Below are 27616 nucleotides of genomic sequence, written 5' to 3' on the forward strand. Positions count from 1 at the left end.
ACTGTCTGCTGATAGCCAGGTTTGAAATAAAAAGAAGGATGGCTTTCATTGTAAATAAGTCAGACATATGGACTTCCAGAGAAGAGCTGTCTTTTCACTGAAAGGGGGAAATAATTTTACAAAGACATACAGTGCCCCTGCTTTTCCTTGCGCCTTCTCCTGCCTTTACTGCAAAACCTTATCTTGGCACGGACAATGATGGCTAACAAAGGCCTCCTTTATGAAATCGTTCATATTTCAGTTGAGGTCTTTCTCCTGTCCTGAGAGGTGATTGATGCATCAGTCCAGGACCGGTGTCTTATTTACACAGTTGAGTGGGGGCAATCTCAGGCCTGAAAGATAAACCTAATGAGCTTCTTTGTGTAAAGGTGCAAATGAGAGACACCATCCTTCTGCCCCTCCCTCTTCTGCTCCATCCAAAGGGACAGTCTGGGTGATTAGGCCTTTAAATTATGCTCAAGGGCAAAGCCCAGATTTGCATCTGAGAGGTGTGCGCGCGAGAGGGCGTGTGTGCCTACTCAAATATGGCGCAACGAGGCAGACAGGGGAGGCAGGTGAAGGGCAGGCGGCAGAAGATGCTCGAGGGTTGTTTGTGGAAAGTGATGGTCGGTAAAAACTGAGTGTCAGGGATCCAGAATTTACCCATCTCCCAACAACAAACTTGAGTTCCTGTACGTGGGAGATGAGTTCAGATGTGTGTGTCAAAGGTATGACACACACACACAAACACACACACTGTCATTTTGTCCTTTGTCTGTGGGGTAACTTTCTCCCTAATGACTTTCATTTTGGGGAGAATTTCATTTGCCCCTAAACCCTAAATACTACCCATCACTAGCTGTCAGATTTCTCATCCCCCCCTTTTTTTTCCTGCAGCTAAACTGCGAGGAAGGCAGGTTAATTGCTGTCACTCTCAAGTTGGACCACTGCCTACCTCTCGTGTAAGCGACAGGGGTAAAGCCTAGAAGTGAGATGGCACCTTGGTGCACTTATTGTAATTTATGTCAAAATGCTGCAGTCATTTAAATGGGGTTAGATCGTTTGCATATTGCTGCATCATGTGCCTCAGGAGAACCCTAAAGTGAATACTCAACCAGTTTACCAAATTTCAACATGTTTTTTCCTCTGACATGATCACAATATGCGGGTGGGGGGAGAGGGGATTCTTTGTGCAAAAGTAAACAAATATTTGTTGGGAAAAACAAGCAAAGAAAACATAATATGTCAAAAATGTAAGTCCTTCAAGTCAAGGTTGAGTTTAATATAGAAATCATCGCAACCCTAAAAATGAGTACTACTCTTTAGTGGCAAATGAATGTCTGTACAGTAGGCATGGGCTGGTTTAAAGCACCAAGGTACACCAAGAGTTTAGAAAGTTTCAAAAACGCTTATTCTTTCCATCCTACTGCTTATATGATGTGAAGCTCTTTTATTAAGCTGTCATAAAAAAGTGCAGGAGTTATTTTTCTGGCTTTAAGGAGTGAGTTCTAGTAATGTTCTAGTGGGATAAATATCATATCTCCTCAATTTTCTTTTTAAAGGTTTTTTGGCTCTAGTGGCCTTTATTTGAAAGTAGTTTGACAGGAAAGAGGGTTATGAGCGAGGGGGAAGACATGCGGCAAATGTCGCCAGGCTGGGAATCAAACCTGCAACCACCGGCATGAGGACTAAGGCCTCAATACATGGGTTGTGCTTTGCCCCTGCGCCACCACATCACCTATCTCCTCAATTTTCTAAATAATTTACAACAGCCAATAGTTTTAGTAAGTGGTGAATTGAATGTTAGTTGTCCACATGTTAAATTAGGCCCATCTGTTTTAGGCAGATGGGATAATGTTAATTTCAGTATAATCTTTCGACTTGAACTTGTCTGCCAAATATTTCATATTTGGAAAATATGACTGTACAAAAATGTAATAATTTTTTGTTCTTTGTTCTTTTATGAGAGCAGAACATAGCTATGCATTCCTGTATAATATTTGCTGTATTTTTTTTATCAACTTGTCGGCTTGAAAATGTACTATATTCAGTAAATGTTTAATCTATATTTTTTACTCCAGCCTCAAACTATAAATAGCAAATATATGGCATAGATGATATTATGTTCGCTGCAGTAATCAACATGGCATTTTATTTTAACACAGGGAACAACAGTTACCATGTTATGCGCCAATATTTTAACTTTATTGCGTAACAGAATGTGAAATTATGGCATTTTTACTAAAGAATCTCATACCATTCCTTGCTTGTTTTGCGGCGATTTAGCTCTAGCAGTCTGGCTAAAATAACTAACATGACAGTAATGGATTAGCCGGGACTTCCTCATGCTCCAAATATCAATATACTTCCTATGGAAGTGAGATAATTTAGAAGGGGCAGTAGTCCTGAGCACTGGCTCATCAATCCCACTGATAACCCTGGCAGGATTAAGTCTACAGACCACTGTAATCAACTAACTGGCTCATTATGGTACATTAAGGTATGGATTCAAAGATCAATGCATTTCTTGCATGTACACACATACCAGCATTACGCATTAAATCGCAATACTGATTACACAGCCAATGACAAATTGATTGGCAAGATGAGCTCAGCAGATTTTTTTTAAAATTATTATTATTTTTTTACAACAGAGATTTTACAGTGAGCGTTTTGCATAGTATTACAGCTGTGTAACATTCATCATTGGCTCTGATACATATCTGCAGCTGGCAAATTGCAATCAGATACAGTAGGTATCTAATCTGTGATCTCAAATCAAATTAGGTCTATTTGGACAACCTTGGGGACGTGGTGATGAAACCCTGACAGAAATTAGGGGCCGGAAATTTAATTGTGACGATGGTTATTAGCGAGATGGGAGGATAACAGACTGCTGGGCGTTGATCTGCATAAAAATAGGAAGGAAGATATACATTATGTTAGATGGAATAAAAACGTATCTCTTGTGCTTGGCACAGGAGAGTTTAATTTGTGTTTTGAATAAAAACAAAGTTTGTGTGTGTGTGTGCGTGTGTGTGTGTGTGCGTGTGCGTGTGCGTGTGTGTGTGTGTGTGTGTGTGTGTGTGTGTGTGTGTGTGTGTGTGTGTGTGTGTGCGTGTGTGTGTGCGCGTGGATCTTCCGTGCTCTAAAAGCCTTTGGCCGAATCTAAGGTGACGAGACCTTAAGATGCCACTTTTCTAATTATAGCTGCAGGTGGTATTTTGGGGCTGCTAGGTAATGGCAGAACCCATAGGGACAGTAGAGAATTCATCAGTGCTTATTATTAATCATCCCCCAGCAGTGTGATGAGAGACTGAAGCTCCTATACCCACTGGACCACTCAATGTCATTCCAAATAAGGGCGGAAAATTAAACCCAACAACCTTATGTGTAAATGGACTCACAGCAAACGTGAATAAGGTTCTTTTTTTAATGTACAAATATATATGTTCACATTATAAATACAAAAGGAGCATTGCTTATAGATAATCCATCCTGAAATCTGTGTGAAATACATTCTTCTCATAAAAACAACAGCAAAACACCACTGCTAAGACAGGGGAAGCATAATTTATAAATTTAAAAAAATATTTTTTTATTTTTTTTTATCCTTTGTTAAAATATGGCCTCTCTTCGAAGTGTTGCGGAGTGTAACTCGGCGAAGGAAGTGTGAGTTAAGTTAGCAGCGCAGGGCCCCTGTTTTAAAAAAGCCTCCAGAGACCTGTTAGCTGGACTGCTCATTTCAATGTGTCTGTCTCAGGGTTGAGAGAAGACTCAGGCTGGCCTCTTTACAAGCCACGCACTGTCATTCACCCGCGAACCCCACCCACCCAACAGCCAGACGTCCATCTCGAAGTTTTAACTGGACATTTTAAGCTCGCAACACCTTTTTAGTTTTATTTTACTGCTTTCATTTTCTGTTCAGAGACGCACTAATCCATTGGCGATGGATGGAAATCGTCCGGTTTGCTCCTGATCATCACTGACCCGTGATCAGAAGATCAAATCCAGAAAGTCTGATCATTTTCTTGGTCAATTCATGCATCACAGCTGTAATCTTACACTTATTTGGTATTCAAAGACAATAATAAACCATTAATTAATTAATTAATTTGGAATTGAGTTTAACATAAGTTAAACAAAGTTTAGAAAAATGATTTGATGAAAAATAAAAAAGTCACACTTTTCCTGGTTATTGCAATGTCTGGTTTTCTTTGAGCTTCGATTGACAGATTTAGATTTTAAAACGATCAATTTCCAAGATTAGAATGCATAAAATGTATTATCTTCATCTTAAGACCAGAAATCGGTCTTGGCCAGGAAAACGTCTGATCAGTGCACTTCTGTTTCCAGGAAGACGATTTAATTTCAGTGTGATGTTTTGTATAGTTCCAGTCAGACTTGGTCATTTATAACTTCAAAAGTTATAAAAAATGCCCACAAAGATTTTAACATTACACATGCATGTCCAGCATTGTTAAAGCAATTTAAACAGACGTTGTAAGCCCAAAAATTGATAAAGATTGTCTCTAGAAAACTATTTTTAAAGATACACCAGAGTCAGAATCGCCTTTCTTTTGTATTTTTACGCTTATGTCTTCCAGCACTTGGAAAAAAGAGCTGATTGGGTCAAGTCAGACCTCAAAGACAACCAGGTATCGTTTTTCCTTCTCTATTTTGAAGTTGAAACAATCGCTGCAGAATTTATAAGACCAAACACCAACAAAAGTCAAAGATAAAACTTTTTTCTAAGAAACTATTATGTGAATGTTCTGAGAAGCAACATGCATTGCAAGTTTCCATTGATGTGTGCGGTAAAAGTAGTAAGGACTGGGGCAATGATGCAACCACCAGAACGATTTCTGGCATTCTGCTGTGGATGGATAACCACAGTAGGGATCAAGAGGATTGTGCTATATCAAATGTACACACACAAACCCAGACGCATCGGCATCTATTGTACTCTCCTGACTGATCTGACCACGGGGGTTCAGCTGCCTTCAAAACACACACACACACACGCACACACACACACACACACACACACGCATGCACATAAATATGCTTGCATGAAAACTCTCATCAGGCCAAAAGGACAGCACGCATCATTACAAACCTGCGGCGTCACTCCTATCCCCCTCACCCGATCCAACCCGAAGCATGGCCCTCTGACCTAATCTCCCATTGCTCTTTTGGCAAACTGTCAAAGCCATCATTCACCGTGAAAAGACACGAGAGACACTTGACTCCTTTACTCTGCTGGCGACTGACTTTCACAACTCCTGCCCCCCAACCACCACCTCTAACACACACACCCCCTGCAGCTCATTCACCCCGCAACTTGCTCAGACTGAGACGGGTACGACGGGACAAAGCTTGGAGAAGACAAATCCCAAAGTGGACTTTAAAATATTTGTCACAAAAATAAATGTCAGTTATATTGCGAATGACTTCTAGTAGCAGAAAAGTGTGCATGCAAATGTGATTTTCAAGTGTCCCATTAAAGGGTTTTTCGTGTTTATGTGGCGAGTTAGGAGGCCCTCTGGTGGATACAGTGCAGCCATGACATACACACCTATTGTACACTTCCCCACTGCCCAAACTGGACTGTACAAAACCCAAGCACACATTCTTTCACTCTCTCTCCCCCTCTCTCTCTCATTCTACGGTGCGCACACACGCACACGCATGCACACACCCTCTCCAGACCTTCAGCTACGTGGCCTGAAACAACTTCTATATGTGCATTAGCTCCACTACAAACACAATAAAGTCCTTTGGAGAAGTCACAAGAATTCCTTTCCGCCATCTACAAGCAAAACACGTCAACAAACTGCAGAGAGAAAGTTTACCAACTGCGCAAACAGCTTGTTATATAAACACCGCCGCCTTCCATAGTCTAAGAAAACACACAAAACAATATAATAAGTCATTTTGTTTCCTGCCTATATGCAGAATGCCCCGGTGCCGCCTGAGCAGAGAGAGCAAAGCAGAGCGGAGAAAGGGGGGGAGAGCACAGCAGAGTGGGAGTGAGAGACGGGAGAGGAGACGGGGGAGAAACACAACTTACCTGCTGTTGTTGCAGATGCAGCAGCTCGACTGTGCTTACTTCGCTGCTTGTGTCACCAGCGCTTGATCTCCCATCTCTACTGCCAGCCTCTAATTGGCTGCTGCTTAGGGTGCTCATTCCATTTTGACTCATTGAACTGTTGCTTATTGTCTCTGTGGCCGACTCCTGCATCATCATGATTTAAAACCTAGAAGTGATTAAGAGGCACCGGTTAGGGCTCTTCTCGTTACAATTCCCCCCCTTTCTTTTTTTTTTTCCTTTTTTCCCCCCTTTCCGATTTTTTTTCCTCCTCTTTTCTTTTCTTTGCACGCGTCCATTATCAAGCCCTCGGTCCCCCTTTGCAAATTAAAGCATTTAAAGAAGAGGGAGGGGTATGGGGGTGCTGCAGGAGGAGCAATTATGCATTCATTGTGTAAATGAAGCAATACAAAGACATGCATGTCCTGGTCTTTTCTAGAAATTGAAAAGGCTTCTAAATGTGTAAAATGTTTACGTTCAGTAAAATTTCTAAAACTTCAAGTATCTTATTTTATCGCTGCTGAACTTAACTTAGAAAACATAGTTTCATTATGAAAATATGCTCTTAGTATGTTTTATCTATAAAAAGAGAGAGAGAGAAAAAAGAAAAAAGCAGAATCTACAACACACTTTTTGATCAATTTGAAATAAGTAGCCTAATGATGCAAAGCTAATCATGCTAAATTAAAATTTGGGAGTGGGGGCAGTATAAAGAGGAGGAACCAAATCACATGGTGTAAGCCCTGGTGATGAACACTGTAATGGGTTTGTCATCCCTGCTCTCGCTAAATAAAATCTGCCTTGCAGGCTTCCATAGAGAAAGGATGCTCATATTTCATTTATTGGCCCATTTTCCCCCTTTCTTTTTCCTTTAATCAAACCTTCTTACACAGCTGTTTATTCTGTGACATTTATTTTAAAATCCAGCACTGCTCAGAATGACATTTAGCTATATAAATAATAAACTGCTGCAGCTGTAACTTTAAAAACACTGTAAATAAAAGAAGGAACAAAACAAAAAAAAAACCCTCAAAGTTAAATTTGATATCTTTTACACGGAAAACTGAAACCACAAAATGAGAACGTAATCTCACTAATAACTGTGCTAAAACCGCATAAATTATGCATAGAACCTCCTGTCTTTTTAGTAATAAATGTTTTATAATCATTCCCAACATTTAATGCTAAGTGCACTTGCCGTAAGAGAAAGGAGCTCCACTATCAGTCGACATTTTTGCAATAAATGAAAAGTCTCAGACACTTAACATGGTATAACACACAATTTTACTATCTCTCCATTCAGAGCACCTTTTTTAATTTTAAACTGCTATTTATAAAAATGTGGAATTTTTTTTTTTTATAGAAAAGAAACGAGAAAAAGCTGAGTGTATATGCTTTCCAACCGTGTGCATTCTCTGGCCTGTAAATACCATTTTAATAGAAGTGCGGACACGTCCTCGCGTGTTTGCATGTGTGTGTGCTTGTGTGTGTGTGTGTGTTTGACAAGGGGCAGATACAGGACAGGCCTTAAAGGATGTCCACAGCCAGGATAAACAGGATCTACGGAGGGAGAACAAACAGGGGCTGAGCTATTACACAGAGCAGGGCGACAGCTGCCCGGGACACAAGTAAATAAGGGAAGAGGCCAGGACAAGGCGTGCTTGTGAACAAACAGGGCCCCTGTTTAACACCGAGCCGCTTACTGCTGATGGAGAAAGACGCGGTGAGAAAAGACAGAGACAGAAAAGACAGGAGAAAAAGGAAGGAGAGGGCGAGGGGAGGCGAGAAGGGGGGGATAGGCGGATGACGGAGAGAGAGACAGTGGGAAGGAAAATAAGGGAGGTGGTGGCAGGGTAGAGCGGGTGGAGGGGGGGGTTGGATTGGCACAATGTGACATCCAATCCGGTGATGAATCTCAGCATAAGAAACTCAAGGCTGCAGCCGAGATCAGCCGGCTAATAAGTATTCAAATTAGGCATAAATTTTACATGCCCAATGTTTAAAATATTCAGAGAAAGACTGTCTGATTGCCTTTACTACCATTTTATGAACATTCTAATGGAGCTCGGATCTCTCCGCTTTTTTGTGCTTTCTTTCTTTCCTAGACCGACGAGGAATGTTCGGAAAAACTTGGAAGATATATGAGACGAGGAAATAAGGATTTTTAATAACATCTGAATGCATGCAAAAAATAAAAAAATTGCTGCTGGGATTTTTTATTATTATTATTATTATGCGCTTATTCCAATATGAAAAGTTAATGCCCAGCAAAAGAACAATTCACATTTTTAGTAAGATTCCACAATCTTATCTCCTCGCTCCAAAATAAAACGTCTGCGCTTTATGGCTAGCTGCTGCGTTCTGATAATGCAGATATATGCAAAACGTATTCGCAGAGATCAGATGGTGCTTTAACCTTAATGACAGCGGTGAGATAAATTAATTAGCCATCAAAAGGCGGCATTCAAATCTGCCAATTAGAATGTCAATTAGGAACACAGCCGGGCTGCGGCGACGAGCGAGCAAGCGAGCTAACCGAGCCGCAGATCTGACTGTGGGGGTGATGGGACTGTCACACAATGCTCACGAGAGGCAGATAGTGACGATCCCCGGCACCTGAGGGTGTGACTGCGTGAGGCGTGGAGCTGCGTTTGTGTCTGAGGGGGTTGCAGGCTCTGACCCGAGCTCAGTCTGCATTGAACCAACTGGGTTAGAAAGAGCCACAGAACATCCCCCAGGTGAAAGAAACGTGCCGGAGTGTGTGGGCTGAAGCTGCCAACATGGCCTTACAAGGGATTTCCAGGACTGATATTACCTGGGAATACACCCCCTTCTTATGGAGGGGAGAATATAAGGGACGGCTGAGACTGAGGTAGCTGGATGGCGTCACCAGAGATGGACCAATCAATTGATCGGAAATGGGTGATTGATTGAGCCCGACTGGTGATGATAAGGAACTTAAATTGTGAAAAAAGTATTTTTTTAATTCACTGAATGTCTCATGATTAAAGGCTTCTCTTTAGATTTTTGCTTTTAATAGTGCTTCTAAATAGCAATATAAAATTCTTTAAAAAATAGTCAAATATTCTGGAAAAATGCTTTGTGTAAATCAAGATAATCTTATTATTTTCTTTTTTTTCTTTTACCGTTTTTAATTGTTGAAGACGTATTTTACCCTCGCCCACTCAGACATGGTAGTAACACGTACAGTAGTGAAACAATTTAAAACAGATTCTTTTTTTAGGCCCCATATCCTACAAAACATACTTGAGTGCAACCTGCGGTGAGATTCTACAGCTGAATGTGCTAAAGAAGTGAGATAAAAGCTTTTTTAGGATATAATGCAGTTCTCAGATCAAGAGATATATGCTTGGATGCATAAAAAAATTTAAGTAATATAGTAATTCCTTAATTTAAAACAAAGAAAAGCTGCAGTAGATGCCAAAACAACAAAAGAAATCAATAGTGGCAATGAAAATCATTATTGGTGCAAATCTCGATCTCCCCTCTAAATTTGCTGCTGTTAAAAACCCCTGATGCCTTTGATGTGTCCTGATGAGGTCCACTGTGAAGCCTCAAATTAGCTTCAACAAATATTTCCTCTTGGATCTTGAAAACTAATCTGCTCCATCGCAATCCGAGAAAGACATCGCGGGCAAGGTGTTTGGCTCCAAAATTGGGAGAAATTCTATCGTTTTCCTTTAAGAGGTGACACAACAAAGGTTTAGTGAAAATTGAGCCTTTACTCCCACACACACACACACACACCTATCATTAAAGGGTAGAAGAAGCGGCGCTCCATCTTTGTTTGCGAGCTCTAAAAGCCCTTAATGTAGCCTCATTACCTGACCTGTCTCCTGCTCTATCATGTGCCGTAAACACACACTGTGACACTGACCATCCATCTAGAGGGGCGAGCGCAGCTGTCTGCTCCGAGCACACTGAGGAATTTACCGTGATGCAGTGTTAACACACTGCTGCCCTGACACCGGTTTCATCTCCGAGACATCCGCTCTTTTGGTGTGACGACACTCTCCGTTTGCTCATTCTACATGCGTGAGTTGCAGAAAAAAAAATATTTTTATCACAGAGGGCAGGACAGGAAGAAAAAGAGAGAAAAAAAAAGAAAGAAAAAAGAACAAAAAGTGACCGGTAAACCTGCGATCCCAGACGTGCGTTCGTTATCAGCTCACATTTCAGGTGGCTGCCGGGATCTCTTGCTGGGGTTTGAGAGATCAAAATAACAAGAAAAGGAAAAATAATAATAGAAATTACATTTCACACTCTGATGACTCCCCACAGCTCTCTGATCAAGGCGAGATACGGTTACCATTTGAAATAATCACTGATTCTGTGCTTGAGTGAAATTAATTCATCATTGCCATAAGTTACTGTGCGTGCAATATAAAGAAGTAGCTGTGCAAGGGCAAGAGCTCACATATTTAATACTTGAGATTGCTTAATAAATCAAAATGCCACGCGCTGTGCTGACAAAAAGAGTTGAGAAAAGCAAAAAAAAAAAAAAAAAAAGAATTTGGAACAGCTTGAAACGTTAAAAAAAAAAAGGCGAAAAGGCGACATTCAACAAAACTTGATTTTGACTGTTTGTTTGTGTCGTTTATTTGTTGATTTTTGCAACAAGCTGTCACGGGATCCAAAATCTAATTCTTTTACGCTTAGAGCGAGGAGTAAGAATGGAAAAACGAGGAGTTCTAGTTTAAAAAAAAAAAAACATACCCTCGGATTAAGCAAGGCAAAGTCAGGCTGGTACACCTTAGAATTAAAAGCTTCCTTTTTGGCGCTAAAGGACCACATAAAGGAGCATTAATGACTACTTCTTATAAACCTGTGTACGGTAATGGTTTCTGCTCACAGATAGAGGAATTTCAAAAGTGCTTCACCGGTGAATAAAGATTACTTTGGAGGGTGGGGATTGGGGAGGGGGGAAGAAAGAAAAGGGCTGAAGAAATCATATTTACAAAATCTGAAGTGGGGGCCAAATGAAAAGCGATGAATGTGAATAATGGACTTTGCTTCTTCTTTTTTTTTTTTTTTTTAACGCCGGATTAACATTATTCAAAGCAACAGAATCAAATGTGGTTATCTCCTGTCCAATGAGCCCTGCATTGAGAAAAAACCACAGTCATATTTCAATTCTTCATTTGAGCCCCGACAATAAATCGTAGTTCTGTGATAGGAGACATTCAGTGGAGAATGTTCAGAACTTAATTCTCCTCTATTTACAATAAGGAGATGAGACGGAATAAGATAAAAGGCGGACTATTTGCAGGAGTGTGGAAGTGTTCCTGAATGAATGTGCGGGGATGTGTCGGAGTCGGCGTTCCGAGGAGAACAGAGAGAGAGGGGAGAAAAGTGACAAAGACAACCGGAGGAAAGAGTATAAACTGCGTGCTCAATTGTACGGGCTGCACAATGTTCCTTTTGTGATCAAATGCAAGAAGTGTTCATGGATCATATGCATGATACTGTTTTAAGGAAGATGTATATTCAATAGATACGGCTACGTCATAGAAAGCATATTTGAGGAAAAGCAAGAATACACAAAAAGCAATTTTTCAATCGATATTGACCAATTATTCTCCTGATTGGATCTGATTGGCCATTGCCTCATAAAATCTTTTTTTTTCTTTTCTTTTTTTCTTTTTTTTAAAAATCCATCCAAAATGTAAACTCCCATCATTTTCAGTCTGAAAACACACAACTTGAATGTGACTGGTTAGCGACTGAAAAATCTGAATTTCTTTTCAAATCACTGAATGCCTCTCAATTAAGAATTAAGACAGTTTTCCATGCATGGATGTACCAACCCACAGCATGTACTCTGATATAAAACTCTTTGAGTTTAATAAAAGACTCATGTGCATTGATGCATAATTGGGAATAATCCTGCGATTCCTTCATTTTGTTGTATTCTAAAGCAATAGCTTAACAAAATGACCAGGAGCGCTTTTTTTGTCTTTAATGTGTTACTGACTAAGTAAAAAATATAAAAAATTAAAAATCTGTCAAAATCAGAATTGGCTGGTCAGATCTCAAGGAAAAAGAAAAATTGGCAGCAGCCAAGAAAATCGGATCGGTGTATTAGATAAAAAAAATAAATAAATAAATGTTACGTGACTTCTTGTGCAGCAGAAACAGGCATGCTGCAGATAACACCCCTAACAGAAAAAGAAAAAGAGGAGGAGAGAGAATAGTTTCTTTCTCGCATTTAGGCTCGTCCCATATCATTTACATGTCCCCCCCGTCAGACGCCACGTTCTGCTGAGGCAGGAAATGGCTGAGCAAGACTGTGACGAAGGCCGATCCGTCTGCTCTCATTTGCATATTTGCCAATTCTGTTAATTAACTCGGCCCACCTAATCAGGGCTAATTGACCTATAAAGAGGAGAGGCCTCATTGTCTCATCCAATCATCTTTATCAGGAGTAGAGGAGGTTGCACTTGTGAATGTGCGGCACTTCCGACCTTACTGTATTTATAGACCTCACGTGTGGGAAGTATTGCGCTGAGAAAAGATGTTTTCTCTCTTTTTTTTTTTCTTTTTTTTTTTTTATTCTGCGAGTGATCACAGCTGAGCTGCTTTGACGCGGAACAAGACCTGGATAACAAAAAGACGCGAATGGACAAATTCCCTTCTGGGAAGAGAGCAGAGAAAAATCAGAGGAGGTAATGACAGCTGGATCGGTTTGACTCTCCGGTCCCCCCCTTTTTTTTTTTTCCACAGCGGGGCAGATCCAGCGGACGGCTCCAGCTACAGAGACATAGCTCATTGTGACGTTTCCAGTTATTTCTGGTTGATTAGGGCCATTATGTCTCAGGCTCTGATTTATGTTGTCATTCCCTCTCAGCAGTCCTGCATCGATAGATCTTAATGAATTGGTAAATAAGGGCGAAGATTGCACCTGACAACACCTCAACATTCCTCATTCATACCCGACAAGATTTATGTAACCAATTAGAAGCATAAAAAGCAGGACGGGGGGGAGGTATTCAGAAGAAGAAAAAAAATTGAATAATCTTTCTTTTGGAAATTGCAAACAGATAATGAGGACTCTTTAACCTCGGATAAGTCGTACGTTTCACATGAAAGGTTAAAAGATTCCTTTTTTTTTTTAAATTGCAAAAAGAAGACTCACACTTGCTTGTCGTAATTTATAACCAAATAAAAATATGTATATATTTAAAAAGAAAAAAAAAAGATAAATAAAAGATGATCATGCTTCATCAAAAACCTTCAAATGCAAATGTTAAGCTAAAATAAAGAAAGTAAAAACAAAGTAAGGCATTGCGTCAGTGAACAGGTGTGTGAGGTCAACGTTTCGCAGTTCACTGATTAAAAGTCATTTGCATTTTCTAATCGAGCAATGTTTCGATTTTTTTTTTTATTCCTCCAAAACGTGGCTCTGGAATCCTTTCACTGACAAATAAAAGTCCGCTTTTGCAATAAAAAAAATAAAAAGAAAAAGAATTGATAAAAGTGCTGATCATCAATAGTCGAGCGACAGGACAGGAAGACCCATAGGGCAGGAGTGAACAGAGGTGGAAAATTAAAGTGGAGTGATACGGCTCCTTTTCTAGCCTCCCTCCCTTCAAGCACATGCAAATGAGGCCGTGCTGCTTAACTGCATCATTTATGTGGATAATAGCGGCATCATCATTACGGAGGGGAACTCAAATTAAATTACATCACAATTAGCATAACAAAGTGATTGGTTAAACTTTCAAAACAAATAACGCGACTCGGCTAATGAATGGCGTTAATTGGCCGGTGAGCGTTCTAAATAAAACACGGAGGTAAACATGTGTTTCAGTTAAATAAATTCAAAAAAAATTCTGTTGTTTTGTTTCAAAGGGGGCAGGAAAAACAACAAAAAAAGAGAAGATTTCATGAATACTGCCAGGGGGATTTGCAAGCTAAAATATAAAATGTGTAGCATTTAATTTTATTGTGCTAAAGAACCTATTATACGCCAGACTCTGGAGAACAATGTAAATTATCTGCCTTCAGAATGGAGTTTGGCCAATTCTCCGTGTGAGCTAATCACATAGCTCATTATGCATTAGGGTATTAAATTATGAAGAAGAGTCCCTTTCGCATTCCTGCACAAAGCCCTATGAAATGTTAATAATATGCCCACAATAGCCCAATACCGAGCCTCGCTCACGCTCATCAATATTTAAGTAAACAAATGATCCCGCTCGCCTTTGATAAAGATAATTAGCGCTTCGACAATGATGAGTCTCGTGACCTCTCGCCTTTTCAAACTATACATCTGCTCTGAAGAGTTTGGATTTTTTTTTTCCCCCCCACAAACAAACAAGTCAAATTTTCAGCACTTTCAAAACACAATTATTATTTCTATCAATTTTACAAATGCAAGTAATGCATCTGTTTTTAAAAAAAATTATTTTAGTTTATTGATCAGTGATTATCGTAGCAACATCTGATTCAACACGAGTGCAGAGAGAGAGAAAAAAAAAAGTCACATTTACACAATCACACATCCACCTTGGTGCATGCACTCGTGCACGCGCGCACGCACACACTACAGCAATTCATCAGCACTAATTAAGCAGCAGATTAACAGAGCCCGCAGACTGAGGCTGAACAGCTCCACAGTGGGACGACCAAAGTGGGGGGAAGGCAGCCCGGCAATAAAACACAGCCATTAAACACAGTCAAGAGCCTGGAGTCGACTACGGATGACAGAAGATTGATGGGTGGGTGACCGGACGGATAGATGGATGGACGGATTGATGAAGGGATGGACAGAGTGGAGTGTGCGTGGCATTTTTTTTTTTCTTTCTTTTTTTTTTTTTTTTTACCTGAAGAAGTTGAGGAGTGCCAGAGATCTTGACCGGACAACAGAGAGCTCGCCTCTGCCACCGGCGGCGAGGGGTGTCTCGCAGCGACGCCCGCAACTCGACTGGTGTCACCGTGTGAAGAGGCAACACTATCTGTGTCATCACTTCAGCCGTGTTTATGGGGGATAGCATCATAAACAAGCCGCCTCCCCCCCACCACCACCACCAACACCACCACCTCCCCTCCCCGGTTGCCCCTCCACCCCCCAACACCACCACCACCTCTTGCTCCCTCGCTCTCTCCCCTCCTCTTGCCACCTCACCGCCACTGTGCCATTCATGCATACTTAAATCACCCTTGCCCTATTAAAAAAAAGGAGGCAAGAAAGAAAGAGACTTTCGTGACAATTATTCTATCATTTCCAGTTGTCAGTGGGGCAATTACAGACAGGGGGCCCCTGAACAGGTCAGACATGTAGGCCCAAAAGAGGAGGCTCGACTTGGCAGAGAGGGAATAGAATGGGAGGGGGGAACGCAGAGGGTGTGTGAGCAGAGACGGTGGGTTCTTTCTCTCCACGTTGGATATAATTAGACTGTCATTTACCCAGCTTGCTGCTGATCAATTTTTGTATATCCTGGAAAACTTCACTTTTTTTCCATTCAAAATTTTTTTTTTTAAATCCAATTCTTTTGAGTTTTTTTTTTTTTTGCCATGGTTCATTTTAACAACTTTAATATTTATTTTAATTCCCTAAATAAGTTAGAAAAAGAGAGAAAAAAAACTGTTAAATCCGTGCTTTCTAGGTGCAAGAGAGCACGAGTGCACGTCCAGGTGCTCCCTGCATGTGGGTGGGTCCTGTGTGTGTGTGCGCGCGCCAGAGAGAGTGTGTGAGCAGAGGTTCACATGTGGACTGCTTCGACTCGTCTGAGGATGCTTGCCGGCTCTCTGCTCGCGTGCTCTCGCTGCTCCGATCGTGCATCTGCTTTGCTAAAGTGGGATAAAAAATACATATATATATATATATATATATATATTTAAAAAAAAATTTTTTTGCTCGCTCGCACATGTGGACTGGTTTTCGAGACAGGGGCACGGAGACAGAAGCGGGGCTGGAGGGACGCTGCTAAGAGAGGTGCAATCGCCGCGAAGGTATGTGTCTCTGGCTTTATTCTGAGCTTTTCTTTTCAGCCCTGATTGTGCGTAGGTCAAAGTGTGTGTGTGTGTGTGTGTGTGGGTAAAGAATCTGAAAAGGATTAGTGAAAGCCTGAGCGTCAGTCCGAGTCCTACGCTGAGCTCGAGCAGAAAGTAAAGAGCACTTAAAAACAATTAGCCAACATCACATCTGTGCATTTCCGACCTGCACGCTGTCACAAAGCACTCCAACTACATGCCAAAATAGAGTCGCAAAGACGAAAATGACCTACCTTTTAAACAACGAGGGAGAAATCCACTCTCCTCAGTAAGAAGCATTTGAAGAAGTATTCTTAGAAACCTGACGGCAATACTGTGTCAAAAAACAAAATAAAATAAAAAAACCACAAGCAAAAAAATAAAGACTGGCGAGACAGTCGCAGAAAACAGAATGAAAAGTGAGGTGGAAAAAAGAGGGAAAAAAATGTAGAGAGGGTAACTAGCTGGCGCTTACTGTCAAAGACATCACCAGAGAAGTATTTACGGCCGTATTTACAGTAGTGCGCGGGGAGAGCACCTCTGCCTGGTCACGTCTGAGAGACAGTTGCCGTTTCAGCGCTGCCTAATTAAAACAAGTCAGGCAGCCCCGCTGGATTGTTTTGACGCCTGAGGACCAATAGTACACAAAAACCAGTGGCTTGATCGGGGGGGGGGTAGGGGGCGGGGGGAGGAGGAGGAGGAGGAGGACAGGAGGGGGTGCCGGTGGAGGGATGGGGTGGGGTGGTGGTGGGGGGGGGGCCGTGGCTTGTCGTGGGGAGCGGAGGAGAGGGGGCGGAGGGTGGCGAGAGTTGGCAAAGAAATAGTGAGAAGGAAAGAGGAGGAAGAGGAGGGAGGGATTGGTGGGGCGGGGGCTGTGGGTGGAGGAGGAGGTGGTGGGGGGTGTTCTGGAGGAATCTGAAAGGGGAGGGGGACTACAAAGGTTGAAAACTGCACGGGGAGACCACCACATGCAGCGTGCTTGCAGTTTCTCCGAGACACAATTTTAAAGTGACGCTTGAGACTTCCTTTGTCACAATGTTAAGGACCACCGTCTGCATTTATGATGCCTTGATAGGCCTTTTAAAAAAAAAAGAAACTTTTTACTGACTATTAGAGAAAAAGGTAAGATGCTGATTATTTCTAACTCTCTTTTTTTCCACAGTTCAAGAAATAAAAATGTGCTTTTAAAGACGTGCCACAACCTGATTTTGCAATCTAAACTGATTCACTAGAGTATGTTTCACAAGACCTTCCAAAGTAAACTCAAATGTGATGCACTGTGTCCCCCTCCCCACACACACACACACACACACCCACACACACACACACCCCACTGTAAACAATCCACAACAGGCAATGAGACGGAACATTTAGGGGCTAATGGTGTTTGCCGATTCTTTTGTCACTTTTTTTTCCCCCTCTCTCCCCCTCTCTCTTGCATGCCACAGATGTTTTTCTTAGACGCTCCAACAGACAGGAATCCACTGGCAAGAAGAAAGCCTCGGTCTTCCCCACGAGAGCAAGAGTACAAAGCCCCCCAGTCTGCACACAGCAGATGCGGGGAAAGCTAGTCCATCTGCCACCAGCTTGCCGAGCCACATGGACCTGAGAGCTTTAATGCAAGCGGAGTGAGGTGGGGGGGAGGACGTTTCTTTCTTTATCTCTATAGGTCTGGGGCATTTCTGTAGAAGAAAAAATAAGCTTGAAACAAAATTAAATAAACTATGAGCAAGGAAGAGATCCTGCTTTAAATGTATCACTGTATTTACACACAGTGTTTTTTAAAATATATGTTACATTACTTTTTTTTTGGTGTAAACAAAAAGCTACAATTAATCCCACTCTGATCAATGAATGATTATTACATGCTTAATAATGCTAGGTATACCACATATTTTTTAGAGTAACATATTTTGAGCAAACACTTAGTTTTGCCATCTCACTTTTGTGCAAGAAGAGCTGCAGAAGCCTTTTCTCAGCCAGGTAATCAGTGCTACAAAAGCAACAGGTGGGGAAGGGGAGAAGTGGGAGGGGGATCAGGTCACTTCCGCAATTTCCCTGAAATCTCATTAAATAGTAGGAACACTGACATATCCTTGGTGCTGTTTGATACTGCTGACCGGCCCATGCCTACATGTGTTTAGCAGAAGTATAATACGGGTTAAGGACCACTCTGCCTCCCAGCTCTGAGTTGTGCACTAGTATGATTTAGCAGACTCTGAATGGTACATTATCTCTGCAGCTCTGCTGAGGCATATTTCAGCTGCACAATGTTATTAAGAGCTGCAACACACACCAGAAGATGTAGTGTTTTCATTAGTGTCAACCGACGGAGCTCTAAGGCGGAGGCGGTAAACACTAAACAATCGTGGCGGAGTCGCAGGCTGTAGTGCAGGGAATCAAAAGAGGCTAACGTTCAAGAACTGCTGTTAATTGCTCTGAGCATCAACATGATTCAAGTAATTTCTCCCATTTCTCTTTAAGCGCCAAAGGCTTTAGAAGGCAGAACTCCTCAGAAACATTTTGAGGGGTGGAGGGCGGCTGGGTGGAGATGGGATGGGAAAGGGGGGATTGTTATGCCCATTTCTTCATATTTCTGACAATTGTGTGCCTTCTCCCCTCAGGTGTTTATTCCCTCCATGACTCCTCTTCTGGGGGTTTCTGCTACCAAGGTCAGGGGATACAAGCAAGCCCACCAGCGCACTGATGAGGTGGCAGCAGAAAACCGGGGGAGAGAGACAGACATGTGGATTGGTTACAGTGAGGAGGGTGGGGGTGGCAGCTGGTTACCAACCTTGGCAAGAGCAGCAGGAGCGTCATGACAACGACAGCGCAGGATGTTGACTTCCATTTCATCTCAACGCAGCGATTTCAGCAGTTTGCACACAACCACTGTGACTTTTTAAACCATTCATTTTCAATTAAGGTTGCGACAAAGTGAATTGCTTTGGGGTAATTAGGTACAGACAGGCAGAGTTGGTTTACCCGTCACTTCATCACACAAGATGGTGAGAAGAATAGCTTGAGAGTTGCAGCAATTGCTTGACATTAAACTGATTAATCTCCGGGTACTGCGAGCATCAGGGACATTTCAAGTTGCACCTAGAAACTGGACAATGATTGAGGTCGACATTTTTTCAACTTAATTAGTACTTCTTTAGAAGCACAAATAAAAAATTCCAGCACTGAATGAAGCATACAACACTAGTAGGTTGTGAAGTCAAACACTCTTCAGTGTGGACACTGTTACAGAGTGAAGACTCAAATTTCGCCATTTTCGGTCAGAGTGAGGTCTTTGAAGATGAAATCAGATGAAAGATTAAAGCTGTTGGAAAATATTTAAAAGGAAAATATTTCCCAGATTTGCCCGCTATTCATTCAGACTGTAACATAAGAATTGCTTTATTTATCTATTTTACAAATTTAAGAGTTCAATTAAGAGTCTATTTTCTTTAGGAGTAAAGGATAAACCTGACAGTTAACAGCACCTTGCACATTAAGTCTTGTTGTACGGCGCTATAACAATTAGTTCTCTTTGTGATGTCACCTCTGCTTCTTGAATAAATAATTAATTAGAATCCACAACAGGAAGGGTAGAAAATTACACATTGAATTCTGCCAATAGTAGTTCTTAAAAAGAACTAGGAATGAGTAAAATCACTATCAGCTTAAAAATCAGCCTCACAAAGCTTTAGCTTCCTGAAAATGTTTAAATTGGACACAACATTCACAGCATCTCTAGTAGCATTTAGTTTTCATTTGTTGTTATTCTTTTGACTTCCCTCATCTCACATTAAATCTAATGCTATTGTCACTTCGCAAGAAGGAAAATCCAATGTTTCAAAAAATAAAGAAACCCACAAACATGAAATAAAGTACACCCCTATTCATTCTTTGTCAATCAAATGTTTCACAAGCACAAGTCGTGATCGGTAAAGTCCAGCCCCCAAATACTACTACTACAACCAATAATAATAATAATAATGAGGCAAATAAGGCCTAATGGCTCAGAAGGGCTCTTTTAAAGTCCTGGGCAATGTTGATCACACAATATGTTGCTTATGGCCACAAAGCAGAGGCCATTACAGACCGGTGATTATATAAGTGGTTGGAAGGCAGCACCATTTTAATATACTGTACTTAAGCACCAGGGTATCCATGGCAACTTGCACTTTCACCGTGCATTCAGAAATCCCTAATGAAATGTCTATTAAGGGGATGATAATGACAGTGTCCAAATATATTTGCATATGTGTTTCAGTGGGAAAAGAGAGCGCATAATGAAGGTGGATGGGTCCCTGATCACTGCAATGATAATTTTGTGTATTTTGGGGGGGTCTTTTCAGGGGGTGCGGGGGATATTTTCACTGTCTAAGTAATAAAAACCTTGGTCATCTCTTCTAATGCTTGTAGAATTGATTGTTGTGGGTGAGAGTGTGAACTGAGGTTTTATTGCCTTCCTCTGGATATCTCCACATGTGACTTCCATTTGCGTCTTTGGCTGACTTCCAAACAGGACATCCCTGAGAGACTGTTTGCTTGACTCAATATCAACAGCCTTAGTAAGCAGCTGGGGGGGGGAGGCAGTCTAACCAAGCCCAGGCTTGGCTTCCTATTGAAAATAAACCAGATTCTACCTTTGCTAGGCCCAGAAATATCAACACACGCTGCAAGGAACCATGCCCAGCCCTCGGCAGCGGTTTGCCTGTGCCACTTGAAGGCTTAATGATACCTACACCTCCCCTCCAGCTGCTTCTGCCGCCGCCGCTGCTGCACACACAGACGGCAGGTGGGCGGGAATTAAAGTATACATTACAGCAGAAAAACAAAAGAGATCGAAATGACAGAAGTCAGGCAGTTCAAGCTGACCCGGCCTCTTGAAACGAAGGAGCTGGGATACGAGCGACAGACACTTCAGGTTAAATTGGCACTCCTGCATGCCTCCTCTTATTTTCCTCACCACCACAACTGCCCTCATAGCCAAACCCCTTCCTAAAAAAAAAAAAGAAAAAAAAAAAACCTGTTTTTGTTCAAAAGCATATTTGAATTAAATGAGTTGCTGGAATCAAATCCTCAGCTGAGATGAATACATTTGTGCAAGCGAGAGCTGCTCACAGCAGTTTACCTGTTATATCGCAGACTGGAACTGGATAAAAGAGAGGAGCAACAAGAGCTAATGTTATTTTGTAGTAGCTGAGATGTGATGTGGTGAGGATGGAAGCAGGTTTATTAAGTTCTAAAAGAAATCGCACACCATATATAGTTTTCTTATTTTGTGTGTGTGCGTGTGTTTGCCTCTAACACTAGAAAATTTTACGTTTGCAATGTAACAGGGGAACAGCATTCAAATTCTACCCCCAACCTACTGGAGGCAGTATTGCACTCCAGCTTTAATTGCCATTGAAACTGTAGAGTGGTTTGCTAAACCGTCAAACTTATTCTAGGGAGGTTAACAAATTGTGCTAAACTTAAAAGACTTGGTTTGTGCAAGTAAACATGCATGGCATACTTCTAGCACTTTGTACAATGTCATTCTTTTTAAGGAATTAAATATATAGAACTGATCATTTCGACATTCGGCAGTTAGTATATGTGAAATTTGCTGTGTTTTATTCCAGACTGGATTCGTCAGCTGTGGGAAAGTTTGTGTCAATTCATCGTTCAGGGGGACATGTTGCATCCAGTCAAACAAACCAATAGTTTTAAATTATTTTTCCATGTTCCCCTCATGTTTTCCTGTCTGAAAATGTGGATTTATGACTTCCATAAATAATATTTACCAGCAGGTGGCTTCTTAATGTTATTTTAGTATGATGAGGGGTCGATCTGCCATATTTCACAGGAGTTAGCTGTCCTTAACAGAGATCAGGACGAGGGATTTAAGCATTCTTCTTGAATATCTGTACGGCATTAAATAATTAACTACCAACTAAAACGAACACCAAAGTGATACGCAATTTTTTCAGTAAATAGGGATGAAATGGTTTGTCAATGGGTCAGAAATTTAAGGAAGTTAGGTGGAAATAGCAAGATGTACAAAATGATTGTAAAATGGGAAAAACAACTAAAAACCTATATCCTAAGGTAACTGTGACAAATACTACAAACCATGTTTTAATGTTTGAAACAATTAGTCCCTATAAAATGTTTGAGTGACTGATGCAAATGTTCCCCCTAGAATAACAACGGCTGGTTGAGCATTTTAATATCCACCACTGCTCTAGTATGTCTTCAAGATTAAAAGGCATCCGGAAATGTGAAGTTTAATAGCCATTTCATGCTTTCAGGTTTCCTGTTTGGGACAAATCTGAAACTAGTTTATGACAGTGATCTGTAGCAGCCTCGGCTCTGCCAAAAAGATTATCATTCCCAGAACCACAAAGCTACACAGTTGACTGACGGAGCGGCAGGCTTCACTGGCAGTCAAAAGAGCACAACACCTGTATATGCAATGCAACAACTGCTACCTAACATCCGCGGAATTCAAGAAGCAGCGAAAAAAATGCTTGCGTTTTATGGGGCATAAAGAAACGTAACAATTAACACCAACTTTCACAACGCTGAATATTTGCGGAGTCGTCTCCAAAAGATTGAGAAAAAGGACGCTATTTTCCAAGTCTTGTTCATTTTACCTGTTTACGTACCAGCTATTCAGTCATGACTAAAAACCCTTTATTTAACTAGATACCAATTACATGTAACAAAAGAAAAAAAAAGTTCGGATAAAATTAATTCAGAAAAATTGTTCCTAGGTAAGAATAATAAAGTAATTAGACGGAAAAGTCAAACTCTCATATTCTCCTCACCGCGGCTAATTCAGATCTAATTTTTACTAGCCACTAATTTAAGGGTGATGGGTGGGGAATAGGAATTACATCTGGAGGTAATTGAATGTGTGGAACAGAGCCCAGTGGAGGCTGAAATACCCCCAAGTCACCTACACTAACACCCCCCCACCACCACCACCACCCTCCAACCACCACTCCACTCCCCTCCCGTATACATACACACACACACACGCACACACACAGACACAAAAAGGAGCAAGGCAGACAAGACATAGAGGAGGAACTATTTAGGTGAGTGGGACTTCCTGAGAAGTGAAACGACACTTTCCACAAAGATGTTTTCATTGTGCTGTCACCAGACACGGGCTGGAGAGGATATACAGTCTGTGCAGCAAGGCTCAGGCGGGGAGACAGACAGAAACACTGATAAATGAGAGAGGGAGTGAGAATCTTAGAAGGTGCAGTCTTCTCCACACAGCTGTGCCAGATCAGGATTTAATAAATAGATAAATATGTGCAGTTTAGGAAAGGTTGGGGGTTAATTTGGACTTCACAGTTGGGCCTGCTGTAAAAGCTTAAGATTTTATGAGGAGGTCTCCTTCTCAAGTGACCAGCTACATCTGGGCAGGCCAATTGTGCGCCCTAATAAATGGCACAGTTTTTTTTTAATGATCTGCAGTTTCAAAGCTTTGAGTAAAGAGTAACCAGCTGCACTGTACCCAGGCAAACTTAGCCGCCATTTAAAAAGGTCAAATGGCGTCGTTTCCATTTACCGAAAACAAAAACAATACGGGATGTTAGTATTTTTTTCTGCTGGAATCGTATTTGAGTGAAATATCTTCTGTGACTCTTACGTAATGAACACATTTTAGACTTTTCTTTAGTTACAAACCAATTAAATGAACTTTTGAAACTTGAGACTATTTTGAAATGATCCACAATTAGGAAATTAACTTGTGGCCGGTGAACATGTAAACATTTGAAATTTAAGGAAAACACATTAGGAGCTAATGAATAACATGTTTTTATAGCAAAATGGGCATGATATTTAGTATTTTTAATTGTACAGTTAGCTGTTACTAAAAGTTTTTGATCAGACAAGTCCAATTTTATTTATTTATTTTCGAAATTCATACTCCTTTTACATTATTTGATTCTCTGAGAAACCTCTGTCACATTTCCTGTCAAAACCATTTTATTGTTAAGTGAAAAAAAATACAATCTAAATTTACCATGATTTTGAATACTTTTGGGTTCAACTGTACCTCCATGTCTGGATGTTTCACAGCAAAGATGTTCTATTTTATACTGAGACAAAGACAGACTTATTTGGAAATATTTATTTATAGGCTTACGGGTCTTAAGACTTTGTTTTAAACGAGTAAAATCCTGTTTCACTGTAACTGCTCTCTTAAATATCGCCTAAAATCCATGATAGTAGGAGAACGGAATCAGCAAAATATTTTTGAGCGGTGCGTTTCTAATGTATGTTCGAACAATCTAAGAAGAAGAAAAAAAAGTTAATTGTCAAAAAAAAAAAAAACCTTTAACACTGTAGTGCAGTGTAGTGTAAAAAGATTCATCTTGCACCTTCAATAAAAATGTTTGGTATTTGTAAGGATAAAAAGACTCACAGTGGTTATGTTTGAATAATTTTCTTGATTATATTGAATAGACTCCCTATAAAAATGTGAGAAAATAAAATTGCAAGTTTCGCTCCAAATAGTCCCTGCAGGAGGACATTAGCATGTAGAGAAACTTGCCTTGGTCTATTCCACACCTGAACCCCCTGCTCTTCACTTAAAACTCTTTGACATCCCTTCAACACTAAATGTGTTTTCCAAATGAAAATAAACGGAGTCCAACTGGTTTGAGGCAGTCATACTCTGGAATATGAGATCAAATAAAGGCTTCTGTGGAGGCTGAAAAGAAAAATGAAATGGCTTCAGAGGGGAGATGTACCAAGTAATAAAATTACTCCTTTATATCTTCCTAAACAGCATATGTTCCCTGGAGTGGGAGAAGGCCTCACTTTGGTCAAAGACAAGTATGCAAGTGGCAATTTTTTACCCTCCGGGGAAGATTCCCCGATACACTTCTTCACACTTGGCGCACGGCAATTTTCTTGAAAACGAGAAACTATTTCGGCAACAAGTTAAGCGGAACTTTGGAAGTTTCACTTTGATGATGGGCTGCCCGCGCGTCCTCATTGAAAGGTGTGTTCCATTAAAGCGGAACAGCAAAGTTTATAAGCACATTTCTTTTTAGACGAGTTCGAACTCGGCTGAAATGTTCACCTGAACAGTTGCGTTTTCTTCTAATGCACACAGCTTACTTAGAGCTGACCACAATGTGCCGCAAACACGGTAATCCTTTTTGGGGTGGAAAAAATAATAATAATAATTCTCCGCTTAAAAATTGATTGACTAATCCAGTTATACAAGCAACGTCCTATTTGGCATTGGCGGAAACTAACTGCTTAAAATCATGCAATTGATTTGTATTATTTAAAAGCTAGTCACAATAATATTCAGATGGACTTTTTCACTATAACAGAAAGGCTGTATTAAAGGAAAATTTGCAATTGGAAAGAATACATTATAATTCATTATACAGGCGCTATTAAACCTTCAGTAAAAATGCTTTGGTACAAGAATCGAGCCACTTATCAGACCTACTCACTGCCTTTAAAAGCTGTCCATGTTCAGTGCTCTGAGTGGCAAAAAAGCAATCGCTGATGACTTTAAAATAGGACTAGATGTACAATTTAGCAAACTAAAACGGCGCACAAGGAATTTTAAGAATCAAAGCTCATGTCTGTTCTAAAAGAATATAATCAAAAGAGAGTCAAGATGATTGTAGCTGAATTTTTTATTTATTTTCTTTAAAGAAAAGAGCTCTGTAAATACATATTTCTTAAATTAATGGAACGACTCGACTTGACATGTCGGGAAAGTATTCACATCCTTGAATATTTACACATTTTGACACATTGAAACCACAAGCAATAGTGTGTATTCTTTATATTAACAAAAAAAATTGAACAGAAAGCTTGATGAGATTTTGGTTTGCACACAAATAGTCAGTTTTTTATTTATTTATTTATTTATTTAAAAAATAGCTTGCCCTATATTTAACATCTGCGCGTCACATTGCCACCACCGTGTTCCACAATGGTGATGGTGTATTCAGGATGATGTCTATTGTTTATCCAATGCAAATTAAAAAAGATTTCCGTAAGTAATCAGCTGATTCTGTTCAAGTACAGATGTATGGCACAGTTTTCGATTTTAATCTGCAAAAAACGTTTGAAAATCGTGCCATCCTTTAGCCTTTATATCAGAATTACAAGGTAATTTTATTTGGCTCATCACATGAAATTCCCTTAAAGCACACAGAATTTTGTGGCTTAACTGGGACAAAAAGAATTAAAATCTACAGAACAAAAATGCACATTCAAAATATATGCAATCCAGATTTAGTGCAAAGAAATGCATGGGGTTTAATAGATATTCCTGAGCATTTTTCCAAAACTTTATTCATTCATTTCTTTTGAGTACGCATAAAATGACACAACAAACTGAACCAATTGCTTCCAGATGTAGGCAGATGTCTCCATCTCCATTTGTTTTATGGAGTTTTGGCATATAATTAAGCAGCTTATGCCAGGCTGATGATGTTTGCGCTGTGACTATGAATTCATTTCTGGCATGAATGTAATACGGTAGTTCTTTCCTCGCTGACAAACTGCTAGATTATTGTTTACAAACATTCCCAAGTAAAGAGCAGACTCATTACAGCTCTCTTGACACTACGCCCTGAAAATAGCAAACCGAGCATGCATCTGCGGTTTACACTTGTCAAGCCTGATGACTTTTAATTTATGAAGGAGGCACCCAATTAAAGTGGGAGGCAACGGTTTTCAGCATTTGGACAACTTAAAAAAAACATCAAGTTTCTGGAAGCATGGTCTTGTCGTCGCCCCTTGCTTAAGCCTGCTGCTGTCCGTTTTAGAAGACAAATGGTGAAAGAGGGCTGTTTCTGACAGCTTAAAAGTACCCATCAGCTGCCTCTGAGACATCTCCCCGCACGTCCGTTCCCAAAAACCTCCCCAAACAAACACGAAGCTCCACTTCAAATACATAGCAGGGCTATTAGGTAATCCTCTCCTTTGTTCATTCTCTCTTAGCCTCGGTGACTAACCTCAATTTCTCCTCGTTCCACCTCTTCCACCTCTTGCCTTCTAGCTGACACAAGCATAGGAGTACCCCCCCGAAGTGAGTGGCTCGGAAATACACATATGTTGTCTTATGTTTTTTGGGGTCGAGGGGTTGAAGCTTTTTTACGCTAAAGTTACTTAAAAGGCCAAAGAGAGGAAGAGGTTTGCAGCACAAGGTCTCCGTTTCAGATGGGACAAATCTGAGGTTTTCTTTCGGATATTCAATTTCCTGCGAGGTAACCTAGAAGACTTACAGTAGTGTCTGAGCATGGAGAGGAAGGCTCCAGAGACTTAGGACTCTTGTCTGTGAATTGTTGCACCCCCTCTTAGTCAACTGCTACATAGCTTGCATGTGTTGCTTCCACCTAAGCCTGGGAAATCAATCAATTGTCAAAGAAATACCTCTTTCGCCAGATGGGGCACTTTGGAAAAAAGTACATATTAAAGTCCAGAGATTGCTTAAATGAAACATTTCTGAAAGGTTAAAATATCCGCTTTGAAATCCAACTTTGTGTTTTATGCATCTCCTCAAAGTTAGTTAAA

General features: G+C 40.7%; 1 protein-coding gene and 1 long non-coding RNA gene across 9 annotated transcripts in view; one reads left to right on the top strand and one right to left on the bottom strand.

Annotated features, from left to right (window-relative positions):
* The window catches only part of foxp2 (forkhead box P2), a 115729-nt gene that overhangs the window by 62676 nt on the left and 25437 nt on the right, over positions 1-27616 (bottom strand). For 2 of the 8 annotated variants that reach the window (XM_008401042.3, XM_008401036.3), the window contains exon 4: positions 6053-6239. The exons of 1 other annotated variant lie outside the window; for it this stretch is intronic. In XM_008401042.3, coding sequence (XP_008399264.1) covers positions 6053-6229 — 177 coding nt within the window. In that variant the 5' untranslated portion in view covers positions 6230-6239. Of the gene's footprint in view, positions 1-6052; positions 6240-14916; positions 15073-16320; positions 16733-27616 lie in introns of those variants that run through there. 5 more of the 8 variants (XM_081604277.1, XM_008401038.3, XM_008401040.3 and 2 more) reach the window with 5 other exon arrangements.
* LOC103459468 (uncharacterized) lies at positions 15431-27121 on the top strand. The gene is made up of 3 exons (XR_532751.3): positions 15431-16045; positions 17515-17699; positions 18691-27121. It is a non-coding gene; the product is annotated as an uncharacterized LOC103459468 (long non-coding RNA).

The sequence above is a fragment of the Poecilia reticulata genome, chromosome 23 (genome assembly GCF_904066995.2).
Source record: "Poecilia reticulata chromosome 23, P_reticulata-male-v2, whole genome shotgun sequence".
NCBI lineage: Eukaryota > Metazoa > Chordata > Actinopteri > Cyprinodontiformes > Poeciliidae > Poecilia > Poecilia reticulata.